Source organism: Sapajus apella, unplaced genomic scaffold (genome assembly GCF_009761245.1).
Source record: "Sapajus apella isolate SASKATOON/1434 unplaced genomic scaffold, GSC_monkey_1.0 scaffold170, whole genome shotgun sequence".
NCBI classification, from domain to species: domain Eukaryota; kingdom Metazoa; phylum Chordata; class Mammalia; order Primates; family Cebidae; genus Sapajus; species Sapajus apella.
This window is the reverse complement of record NW_022437110.1, coordinates 241,433-252,847: the sequence shown is the minus strand read 5'-3', so window position 1 is coordinate 252,847 and position 11,415 is coordinate 241,433. Positions and strand designations below refer to the sequence as shown.

Here is an 11,415-nt window from a genome sequence, read left to right as displayed (position 1 = left end):
GGGCTGCCAGGCAGGGGCGGGAGGCTCGGAGAGGCTTGTGGGACGGATGCATCCGGACCTGGGTGACTCTTGGTCCCAGATCAGAAAGCCGGGGAGGGGCCGGGGCCTCCTTGGGCACTCCGAGAGCGGAGGGGCAGGCCCGCCTCCCGGCCCAGTGCGGTGGCGGCGGGGAGAGGGACGCCCGAAACTCCGCAGGAACGGCTTGGGGCCAGCAGCGCGTGCGTGGGGTCTGGGCCGCCGGAGCCAGGAGGGACAACCCCCCCTCGGGCTCCGGGAACGCGCGCGGCGGGCAGAAAACGCGTCCGTTCCGTTTCCTTCCTGGCGGCGGGAACGAGGCCCGGGTGCTCTGGCGAGGCAGCAGCGCCCCCTGGAGGCCTCGCCGCGGTTCGCGGCTGCCGGTTCGCGCATGGGCGAAGGCGTGCGCGATGCCTCGGGCCCAGCGGGTGGGAGGCGCGGGGTGGGGGCGGGGGGAGGCCGCCCAAGCCCTCACCCTGACCCTGTCTCCTCCGGTCTCCCCAGGTTCCGAGCTCGCCAGGCCGCGCCGCGCCATGCCGGCTGGCTGAGCGCCGCCGCAGGGCCTCGTCCCGCCTGGCGTGGGGGCCGCGCGCGCCCAGGCCCGGGCCAGGCGGCCGACCATGGTGCTGCCGCCCCCGGACCGGCGCCACGTGTGCCTGACCACGCTGGTGATCATGGGCAGCATGGCCGTCATGGACGCGTACCTGGTGGAGCAGAACCAGGGCCCGCGCAAGATCGGCGTGTGCATCATCGTGCTGGTGGGCGACGTGTGCTTCTTGCTGGTGCTGCGCTACGTGGCCGTGTGGGTGGGCGCCGAGGTGCGCACGGCCAAGCGCGGCTACGCCATGATCCTGTGGTTCCTTTACATCTTTGTACTGGAGATCAAGCTCTACTTCATCTTCCAGAACTACAAGGCGGCGCGGCGCGGCGCGGCGGACCCCGTGGCGCGCAAGGCGCTGACGCTGCTGCTGTCGGTGTGTGTGCCCGGCTTGTTCCTGCTGCTCGTGGCGCTGGACCGCATGGAGTACGTGCGCACCTTCCGCAAGCGCGAGGACCTGCGCGGCCGCCTGTTTTGGGTGGCGCTGGACCTGCTGGACCTGCTGGACATGCAGGCCAGCCTGTGGGAGCCGCCGCGCTCCGGGCTGCCGCTGTGGGCGGAGGGCCTCACCTTCTTCTACTGCTACATGCTGCTGCTGGTGCTGCCGTGCGTGGCGCTGAGCGAGGTCAGCATGCAGGGCGAGCACATCGCGCCGCAGAAGATGATGCTCTACCCGGTGCTCAGCCTCGCCACCGTCAACGTGGTGGCCGTGCTGGCGCGCGCCGCCAACATGGCACTCTTCCGCGACAGCCGCGTCTCGGCCATCTTCGTCGGCAAAAACGTGGTGGCGCTCGCCACCAAGGCCTGCACCTTCCTGGAGTACCGCCGACAGGTGCGCGACTTCCCGCCACCCGCGCTGGCGCTGGAGCTGCAGCCGCCACCCCCGCAGCGCAACTCGGTGCCACCGCCTCCGCCGCTGCATGGCCCGCCCGGGCGCCCCCACGGGTCCTCGCCCACGCGTGACCCCCTGGATACGTGACAGGGCCCGCCCCTGGGGCACAGAGACACGGCTGGCTCGGGGCGCGCGGTTTGCATGGGATGGGGTGGGGGCGGGCTCCCCTAGGGGCAGGTGCCTCGAGTGCCAGTGCCTGGGGTCCCGCGGCCACTTCTTCATCTCAGGAATCCCTCGGACCGCGGATCCTCAGCCCTCACTCCACCAGCCTGCCCCAGCGGGTGGGGCCTTTTGGAAGGCCTGGGCTGGAGCAGAGCAAAGGGGCCCGGTCCCTGCCTGCTGGGCCGCCTGGGTTGGAAGGGAGGGCAATGTGGGCGGAGAGCTGCTCCCGCAGTGGGGGCCTCTGGCTCGGAGTTTGGGGCCAAGGAGGCCTCTGTCATTTTAAAGACTCTATTTACAGTTTTGTATACAAGGCCGCACTGCTTCGCCTGTTCCTGTGTCCCTGTCTTTACCAGCCAGGCTGGGAGGCCAGGAGCCAGGAGGGCTGTGTGGAGGGCCGGGGAGATGCTGGCGTCCCAGTGCGGGATGCTGGTGGGGCTGGGCCGCTCCCCTCACTCCGGGGCCTCACCAGCTCCTGGGGGCCATGCCACTCTGTTTCAGGGCCAGCTCCTCCTCCCCAGCCTCAGTGTTCCACTTCTTTTTCTGGGATACCTAACCCCCATCTTCCCCCAGCCCCATGGGTGTCCTGGTCCCTGCTTCCTCCCAATCTCAGTGCCGGTGTCCCCACATCCCTGGTTCCCCCCCACCGTGGAACCCACCTTCCTCGTGAGCTCCTCCAGCAGGTGCTCCTAAGTTGATGTGGCAGCCCCAGGTCGCAGCCCCAGGAACAGCATCGACCCTTGCCCACCCCCCAGCACTGGGGAGCTGGCAGTCCCCGGCCCAGGTACCCACCCGGAAGGTCATCTGCAAGGGGTCTCTCACCGGCCTTCCCCTGGGCACCTGCACCTGTGATGTGACCCTGGGGACCCACGTGGCCCAGGAAGGTCAGTAGCATCTGGAGAGGAGGGGCCCTTTGTGAGGCCGCTGAAAGGGTTGTGTGAGGATGCCTGCCCTAGGAGTGGGTGATGACCGCACACATCTCTCCTGGCACAGTTCACTGCCTGGACCTCCGCATCTCCATGGCCCACAGGCCCCAGGTTTTGCCATCCTGGCCTAAAACTGTCTAGGGGAGTGGAGCTGGCTGCTCAAGCAGGTCCTCCCCACGAACCCCTCCCAGCAACTGCAGCAGTTAAGGGCATGGCTGGTGGTGGCCCCAGCCCCACACAGTCCTCGTCCCCCAGCTCGTTGCCACCTGGGGCCTGGCCTTTGGGAGTTGCCTGCCTTCCAGGCAGCTGGCCTCGGTACCACTGTCCTCAGGTGCCCGGGGACCACCTCCCTGCCCAGGTCAGACGAGGCTGGTGCTCTACCCCCCTCCAAATCCATGCCTCAGCCCGCCTCCGGCCATGCCCCCAGCAGCCCCTCTGTGCGGGCACCAGGAACTGGCCTGGGTAGGAGGCCTAAGGTGCCCAGTTCTGGGCTGTGCCAAGACCACTAATGATCATGTTGGGAAGTGAAGACTCTGCAAGGTCAGGGGGGCAGGGGTGGGTGTGGGTCAGGAGGGTGGGGGTCGGGGGTCGGGGGTCAGGTGGCTGGGGCTGGGGAGGGGCAAGGAGCAGCCCTGGAAAGGCCCCAGGCATGGTATGGAGAGCGAAGAGGGGCTGTGGGAGTTGCGGTGGGCCGTGGGGGTCCCTGGGCCTTCTTGGAAGAGTGTGGTCTGGAGTGGGGGGCTGTGGGTGAGGAGCATTCTGTGTGTCCCGTCTGTAGTCTATGTCCTCCTTTGGCCAAAGCCAGCGCCGGCCCTGTCGTGTCTTAAGGGTCTCCTGGGTGAAGACCAGCCCTCAGCCCTCTTGGCTCTGGCACCTGCAGCAAATCCCATGGGAACAGATGGGCAGCTGGCCCTGGGCTAGTGGGGCTGAGGGGCTCTGGGCTCCTGACATCCTGCTCCGACCCTTCCTGAAGGCCCATGGTCTCTTCCCTGATGGCTACGGTCTGGGAGGTGGTAGGCCCAGCTTGGCCTGTGAAAGCCCATGTCCCCTAGTCAGAGGTGGGATGGCCGCCCCTGGTTTAGCCACGCCCCTGGCTTAGCTATTCCCCTGGCTCAGCTACTCCCCTGGTTAAGCTACTCCCCTGGCATAGCTACTCCACTGGTGCAGCTACTCCCCTGGTTTAGCTACTTCCCTGGTTTAGCTGCTCCCCTAGCTTAGCTACTCCTCTGGCCTAGCTATTCCCCTGGCTTAGCTACTCCCCTGGCACAGCTACTCTCCCCTGGCTCAGCTACTCCCCTGGTTTAGCTACTCTCAGGGAAGGGAAGGTCCTGGGGCTCAAAGACCCCACCAGGCAACCTGCCCTGCACACACCCCACTCTTGGCCTGTTCAGGGGTGGCCCCTGATCTCTGTGCTCCTTGGCACAGGCCAGTGCCCCTACCTCTGCTCCCACATCCCCAGCAGTGAAGGTCCAAGTCCTGGCTGTCCTCCGCCTCCTGGCTGTCCCTGGGGCCAGGGACCTGGCTCCAACAGCTCTGACGTGGTTCAACGGCCCATCGGCCCCTATGACTGACTCTGAGGGCATTAGAGCAGACGTCAAGCGCTACCCTTGCCCAGGCCCACACCTGGCACCCAGTTTCCATGATGAGGAACAGCCATGGCTCCGACCACGGCAGGACTGGGAACCAGTGGGCCTTTGCCAGGCTCGTGGCCTGAGGTTTCTGGCCTCTGGGATGTCCCCTGGGAACAGGATGGGGACCTGGCTGTACTCTAGCCTGCCCTTCTCAAGTGTCCTGAGGTGTCCTGCAATGGCCAGATTCGGCAGAGAAGCCAGCCGGCCCCCTTGTCCCCTCACTGATTCCTGGTCAGTATGTGAATCCTGATGCATGTCCACTACCTGCTGGCCCTGTGCTGGGGCCTGGTGCCCAACCCAGGCAGAGACACCTGGGGACAGCCACACTGAGGGGGGTTAGGGCCTGGGAGGAGCAGGGCAGCCTCCTCAGATGGGCTTGGGGTGGACTTGGGAGCTGGTCCCAAGGGAGGCCTGCAGGTGCAGCAGCTGGGAGGCGGAGAGCTGAGTGTGTCGGTGCCTGAGAGGGCTTCAGTGGGCAGCTCACCAGCAAAGGGAGCCCAAAGGGCCCGAGGGAGAAGTGGGCAGCTCAGGAGAAGGAGGTGGGGCCGGGATGCTGACCAGTGTGGATGGAGATGCAGCTGGGTGCACCAGCCTGGTTTGGCTGGAAAGGGAGGCATGGGTGTAGGGGAGAGAATTGGGCAGCGGAGGTCCTGTCTGGGAAACGCTGTCTGCAGGCTCTCTGCTCCCTCTCGTGCCCTGGCCTGCCTCTATGCCACCCGAGGCCTCCCTGCCTTGCAGCCCCTGCCTCCCCAGCAGGGCCAGAAGCCGCCTGCCTGGTCCTCCCCTTAGTCCTCTGAGGACAGGAGAGCCCATGAAGGGCCAGAGAAGACCACCCTGTCTCTGGATACGCAGCAGCCTGTGCTGCCGCCCTGGAGTGGGGTGTGCCATTCTCCCAGCTTGAGCTGTGCCATTCTCGCAGCTTGAGCTGTCGTGGAAAGGGACACCCCACTTCCAGATGACAGGGCTCTGCCTTGTCTGAGATGCTCACCAAAACCCCCGTGTGTGCTCCTTGCCTTGACACACTTGAGGCCCGGGGGCCTGGCCTGGCCATGCAGTATGCATGCCCACCATAACGCCACCACCACCAGGAATTCAGGTGCTGCCAAAGCTGTGCTAAGAAAGCCGCAGCCCAGTGGGCTCCCCTAGATGAACGAGAGTGTCAAGGACACCACACAGTGTAGCTGCGAAGACATCGTCAGGCCACTCTGTGGAAGTTTGAGGCAAGCCCTTGGGGGTCACCTGGCCATGGAGGGCCCAGGCATGGCCTGTCTTTCTTTGCCATCTGGGTGGGTTGGTGGTGGGGCCACACCAGTGGTGAGCATCACATTGTCTCAAAACAGCATCCGCGTGAGGGAGGGAGGCACAGCTCCTCCTTGGGTGCCTCCCTCTTTTTGGGAGGAAAACCCTTCTTGGAAGCCCCCAGAATGTGTCTGCTCAGGTCCTGTGTCCCAGAGCTTGTTCCATGACAAGCTATACACTTCCGCTGGCAGGAGAAGTGAGTGCCATGACTGGCCGCCTGCCCACAGGTGAGTCCGTGGTACCACGGATGCAGCAGAAGACACGAGACTCCTGGGTCTGAGACAAGGGCTTTGTTTCTCAGCACCAGCTTCAGCTGTGGCTCCTCTTGCCCACAATCCCATGGGGGTGATGGGAGTGCCTGGTGATACAGCACACACAGCTGATGGGAGTCCACCCTCCCTCTGCCATTACCTAGGAGGCCCCAACGTGACATCAAAAATACTCTGCAACTTGGCCCAGGTTCAAATTCTACAAAAGCTGTGAACTTGCAAATTGCCTTTGATCATGTAAGAGCCATCATCATGATCAATTCGTTTCTACATAATGCCAGCACATATTTAACTCCCACCCCCCACAAAGCAGCGTCCAGTTTAGCCTGCTTGCCAGCAACCCAGCCTCCAGCACGTGTCAGCAATTCTCTTCCTAGGTGATTCCAGCAGCACAGCCTGGCAGCCCCTGAGTCCTCGGGAAGTTCTGCAGCTCGGTTTACCCAGGGCCGCGCTGGCCAAAGCCCCAGCCACTCTCCTTTACTGCAGAGAGTGGGAACGTGTCCCCCTCCAGCCCCCTGGAACAGTAGGGCTGGGAGCTGGGTCAGACCCACCTCTACCTGCTTGTGGGAAGACATGTGAGAGTCTAATCACACTACAGACGCAGGATCAGTCACCCAAAAAGATAAAAAGTACTCGAACTTCTGACCCTTCATCTTCCTTCCAGAGCACACTCACATTTTCTATAGGAAAACAGCCTCATGATAATAAAAACCCAGTTGAGTGAAATGGAACTCACTTATCTTAAGCAATAAGAAAGCCAAACATACGTGATTCGTTTTATGCAGTTAAGTGACGGAGATGCACTAATTGGTAACTGTAGAGGAAAAAGCTGGGAGAATCACTGCCAGAGGAACGGTGGCCTGGGCTGGCAGGGACAGAGGCTGCAAAGCCACATTCCCGCCCTGGCTGAAACACCGGCTTCATTTGTTGTAAACACAAGGCAACTGCTGTTTAACCAGAGAAAGATGAAGGGAAGAAACATCCCCCAGTCAGAGGATGTCAAGGAGGCCTCTTCTTGGGGCTCAGCCTGCACTGGGTGTGAGGGCCGAGGGTGCAGAGGGTCAAGAGATGGGTGAGGAGAGGGTATAAAAGGCAGTGGGCAGGTGGGGGGGAACACCAGAGGGAGGCAGACGGGGGCAGGAGGAGGAAGGGGCCTGGGTGCCAGAGGGAGGTAAAGACAGGGGGATGTGAGCTGGAGTGTTGCCGACACAGGGCAGCCCCTGGCCAGTGCCCCCTGCCAGCCTGCATTGGGACGGGGCCCCAGAGTTCCCCAGGACCGTGCTGCCTCTCCTCACTCTGTGGCTGATGTGGAATGGACTCTGTCCTCTTGGGGCTGGGGCAGCTGCCGAGGAAGATGTGTTAACATCGTACTGTCCCCGAGAGAGACAACCCATGGTGACTGCTGTGCTTTGAATGTTTGTGTCCCCTCAAAACTTCTGTTGAAACATAATCCCCAATGCTTCAGGCTGTCCATTTTGTGTGGCAGTAACAATACCACAGGGTGGGGAATTAATTTACAAAGAAAAGGCATTTCTTTCTTTTTTTTTTATTGAATTTTAGGTTTTGGGGTACATGTGAAGAACATGCAAGATTGTTGCATAGGCACACACGTGGCAGTGTGATTTGCTGCCTTCCTCCCCATCACCTATATCTGGCATTTCTCCCCATGCTATCTCTCCCCAACTCCCCACCCCCCACCGTCCCTCCCCTATTTCCCCCCAACAGACCCCAGTGTGTAGTGCTCCCCTCCCTGTGTCCATGTGTTCTCATTGTTCAACACCCACCTATGAGTGAGAACATGTGGTGTTTGATTTTCTGCTCTTGTGTCAGTTTGCTGAGAATGATGGTTTCCAGGTTCATCCATGTCCCTACAAAGGACATAAACTCATCGTTTTTGATGGCTGCATAATATTCCATGGTGTATGTGTGCCACACTTTCCCTGTCCAGTCTATCATCGATGGGCATGTGGGTTGAAAAGGCATTTATTTTTACAGTTCTGGAGGCCGGGAAGTCCAAGATCAAGGTGCTGACTCTGGCGAGGGCCTTCGTCCTGCACCAGCTCGTGGCAGAAGGTGCAGGGGCAGGAGAGGGTGAGAGACAGAGAGGGCCCAGCTTGCTGCCCTAACTGCCTGCTGTGCAGCTAGAAACCACCCTAAGATAAGGATGTTAATCCCTCCATGAGGGTGGAGCCTGCCTGGCCTCATCACCTCTTAACGTCCTCACCTCTTTTTTTTTGAGACAAAGTCTTGCTCTGTCACCAGCCTGGAGTGCAATGGCGTGATCTCAGCTCCCCAACCTCCGCCTCCCAGGTTCAAGCGGTTCTCCTGCTTCAGCCTCCTGAGTAGCTGGGATTACAGGCCAGCACCACCATACCCAGCTACTTTTTGTATTTTTAGTGGAGATAGGTTTCCACCATGTTGGCCAGGATGGTCTTGATCTCCTGACCTCGTGATCTACCTGCTTCGGCCTCCCAAAGTGCTGGGATTCCAGGCGTGAGCTATTGCACCTTGTCCCCCCACCTGTTAATACTGCCACAGTGGCATTAAATTCAAGTGTCTTCCCACGTGAATTCTGGAGGGGAGACTCAAATCATAGCCCAGGCTAGGATGATGGTGGTGCTTGTCAGCGTAGACATTCATTCCCCTCCTGGGCAAGTCTGGGCAGGTGGTCCAGCTGCCAGGACACAGGACCCTCCTACCTGTGCCCCCTGGGTCCTGAGTGCGAGTCTTGCTCTCACAGGTCAGGCTGTGCCATCAGGTCTCAGCTGCAGCACAGACAGGGCAGAGGAGGTTGACGGGGGACGCTTTTGAGGTCTCTTTGGGATGGGTCCCAGGAACTGTCACAAGGCACCTGCCTATACCGTGCTGCCCAGAACTTAGACATGCCAGGGCCCTGAGCCAGGGAGAGGGAACTGCCTTTGTGTGCCCCATGCCCAGGTGAGGTTCTTTCGCTGTGAACAATGGGAGCCATGCTGTGTTGCTCTCCTTAGTAACTTTACTGGATTTTTCAGTGTTCTCCTCCCAAGCATCTGCCCTAAGCTGCACCCTCCCTAGCGGGATGGGAGCCCCAGGGGCCACCTCCTCACTCACACCTGCTACTGGCAAATCCTCTGGACAAAATGTAATGCTGCAAAAGTTTACAAAACAGAGTCACCCTTGATAGTCATAATGGCTGAGAAGGAAAACTCTCGACAACAGAAGCCATCAACTGGCGAAATTTGATGTGGATGTGCACCACCCAGGGCTCATGTCTTCTAGGTCAAATTTATGTGGGGGAGATTTTCTATTCATCTCTTTAAGAGAAACGTTGTGTTTAACGGTAAAACTTAGCACATCCCAGTACCAGGAATGGTGTGGAGTGGGGACAGGCAGCAGGGACAGGCAGCAGGGACAGGCAGGTGACCCCCACGGGGCCTCACATGGTGAAGAGGATGAGGGAGATGACCATCAAACAGGAGAGGCCCACGGCCCCAGACAGAGCAAAGCCCAGAATGGCATCGGAGAAGAGCTGCTGCTTGAGACCCAGGTTCCTAGCACAGCCAACCGTCAAGCTGCCCAACATGTTCTGATGCCAGCCCCTGAACCACCCACACCAACGGGGGCTGCCCCAACACCAGTAAACTTGGCGTCTGTGTCAGTGTCCTGGGAGACAGCGCTGGTCTGCAGCTCCCATCTGGCCCCTGGCATGGGGAGCTGCTGTAGAAGGCTGTGGAGATGAATTCTCTGGGCTATTCAAGGAGGCAGACACGGACCTGATGAGGCCCCTGGTACAACAGGAGAGCAGAGCTGGAGAGACGAGTAGTCCCCGGGACCTGCATGTTCTCAGGCTGCACCCCCACTGCCCTGCAGCCCCGCTGGCCCACGGCATTCACCCGGCTCAAGGTGACTCAAGGTGACCAACTCACTTTTACTCATTGTTTATGAAATAAGCTTACTGTGGAGATCATCGGAAACAAGCAGCAAAGTGCGTGAGCCTTGAGGAAGCCTTTCTCCTGGCCTCATGAGCATCCACCCAGGGGTGCTTTCCTTAAGAGCTGCAGTGAACTCTTCCCAGACTGCCGTGGGAAGTTGTACAGAAGCGGCTGGTGGTCCTGGAGGGGTGGTGAGGCGGGTGGGGCTGTGCATGGGATGCCAAGTCCACAGCACTGGGAGGCAGCTCACTGCAGGACCCACACAGCAGGTGCAATGCCAAGTCCACAGCTCCGGGAGGCTGTGTTCACTGCAGGACCCACACAGCAGATGTGATGCCAAGTCCACAGCTCCGGGAGGCTGTGTTCACTGCAGGACTCACACAGCAGATGTGATGCCAAGTCCACAGCTCCGGGAGGCTGTGTTCCCTGCAGGACTCACACAGCAGGTGCGATGCCAAGTCCACAGCACCAGGAGGCCGTGTTCACTGGAGGACCCACACAGCAGGTGCGATGCCAAGTCCACAGTGCCAGGAGGCCGTGTTACTGCAGGACCCACACGGCAGGTGCGCTGGTCTCCCCTCTGAAACCTGCGCCCGTGCGGTGCACCTGAGTGAGCCCTGCCCCTCCGGGATGTCTCTGTGATGCCTCCTAGGATGAGAGGCTCCACACCTGCAGGGACACAGGTATCACACAGGTGCACTAGGTGGAGCATGATGCAGGGAGGTTGGGGCAGGGACACACGGAGAGACCCCACCCAGCAGGTAGGCCTCACCAAGTGATGTTATGCTGGGACTGGGCCATCGGCAAGGCTGGCCTGTAGGTAGGGGCACACATATTCCGGGCAGGTGGGACTGACTGCCCACAAAGCTCACCTCCTTGAGAACCCCACCTGGCTGGGGCAGGCGGGAGTCTCTGGACCTTGGAGCCAGTGGAGCCTGCAGTGTCGCCAGAGGGCCACAAGGTGGCTCTCGAGTCCGGCTCTGGGTCTCTGCGAGGAGGGAGCCACTGAGACCTGGACCGGCTGTGAGACGCGGTCCTGTTAGTGGGGTCCCAACCCCAACCCCACAGGGCTCTGCCGGGACAAAGGCTGAGCCTGCCCCAGCCCCAGGCTGGGCTGATGCTCCTAACCAGAACCCAAGCCCGATTCTGCTCACTGAACACTCATCTGCTCCCTTGCCTCAGCCTGCCTTGGCAGTGAGGAGGGCCTGGCCAGTGGGTCTGTGTCACCTCCCGCATCATCTGTGTGTCACGTCCCGCATCACCTCTGTGTCACCTCCCACCTCACCTGCATCATCTCGCATGTCACCTCTCATGTCACTTCCTTACTACCTCCATGTCACCTCCCACATCACCTCTATGTCACCTTCTGCCTCACCTGCATCATCGCATGGGTCACCTCCGTGTCACCTCCGTATCACCCTCATGTCACCTGTATGTCACCTCCCTGTCACCTCCATGTCACCTCCCGCATCACCTCTATCACCTCCCACCTCATCTGCATCATCTCACATGTCACCTCCATGTCACCTCCATATCACCTCTCACATCACCTCTGTGTCACCTCCCACCTCACTTGTATAATCTCATATGTCACCTCCTTGTCACTTCTATGTCATCGCAGACTGACCCTGGTTTGCCCTGGGTTACTCTCGGGCCGAGGCCCTAACAGCCTGGCCTGGTTGAAGCTCCCCAGCTTATGTCACTCACACTGTTGT

General features: G+C 60.6%; 1 protein-coding gene across 1 annotated transcript; it reads left to right on the top strand.

Annotated features, from left to right (window-relative positions):
• The first annotated feature begins 517 nt into the window (after positions 1-517).
• Positions 518-1,984, top strand: TMEM121 (transmembrane protein 121). Its single transcript, XM_032267601.1, has one exon. The coding sequence runs from the start codon at positions 636-638 to the stop codon at positions 1,590-1,592; it is 957 nt and encodes a 318-aa protein (XP_032123492.1). The 5' UTR covers positions 518-635; the 3' UTR covers positions 1,593-1,984.
• The last annotated feature ends 9,431 nt before the right edge of the window (positions 1,985-11,415 follow it).

What these genes read in the sequence shown, in the direction of transcription:
- TMEM121 (XM_032267601.1), top strand. Translation starts at nt 636, where the DNA reads ATGGTGCTGCCGCCCCCGGACCGGCGCCACGTGTGCCTGACCACGCTG.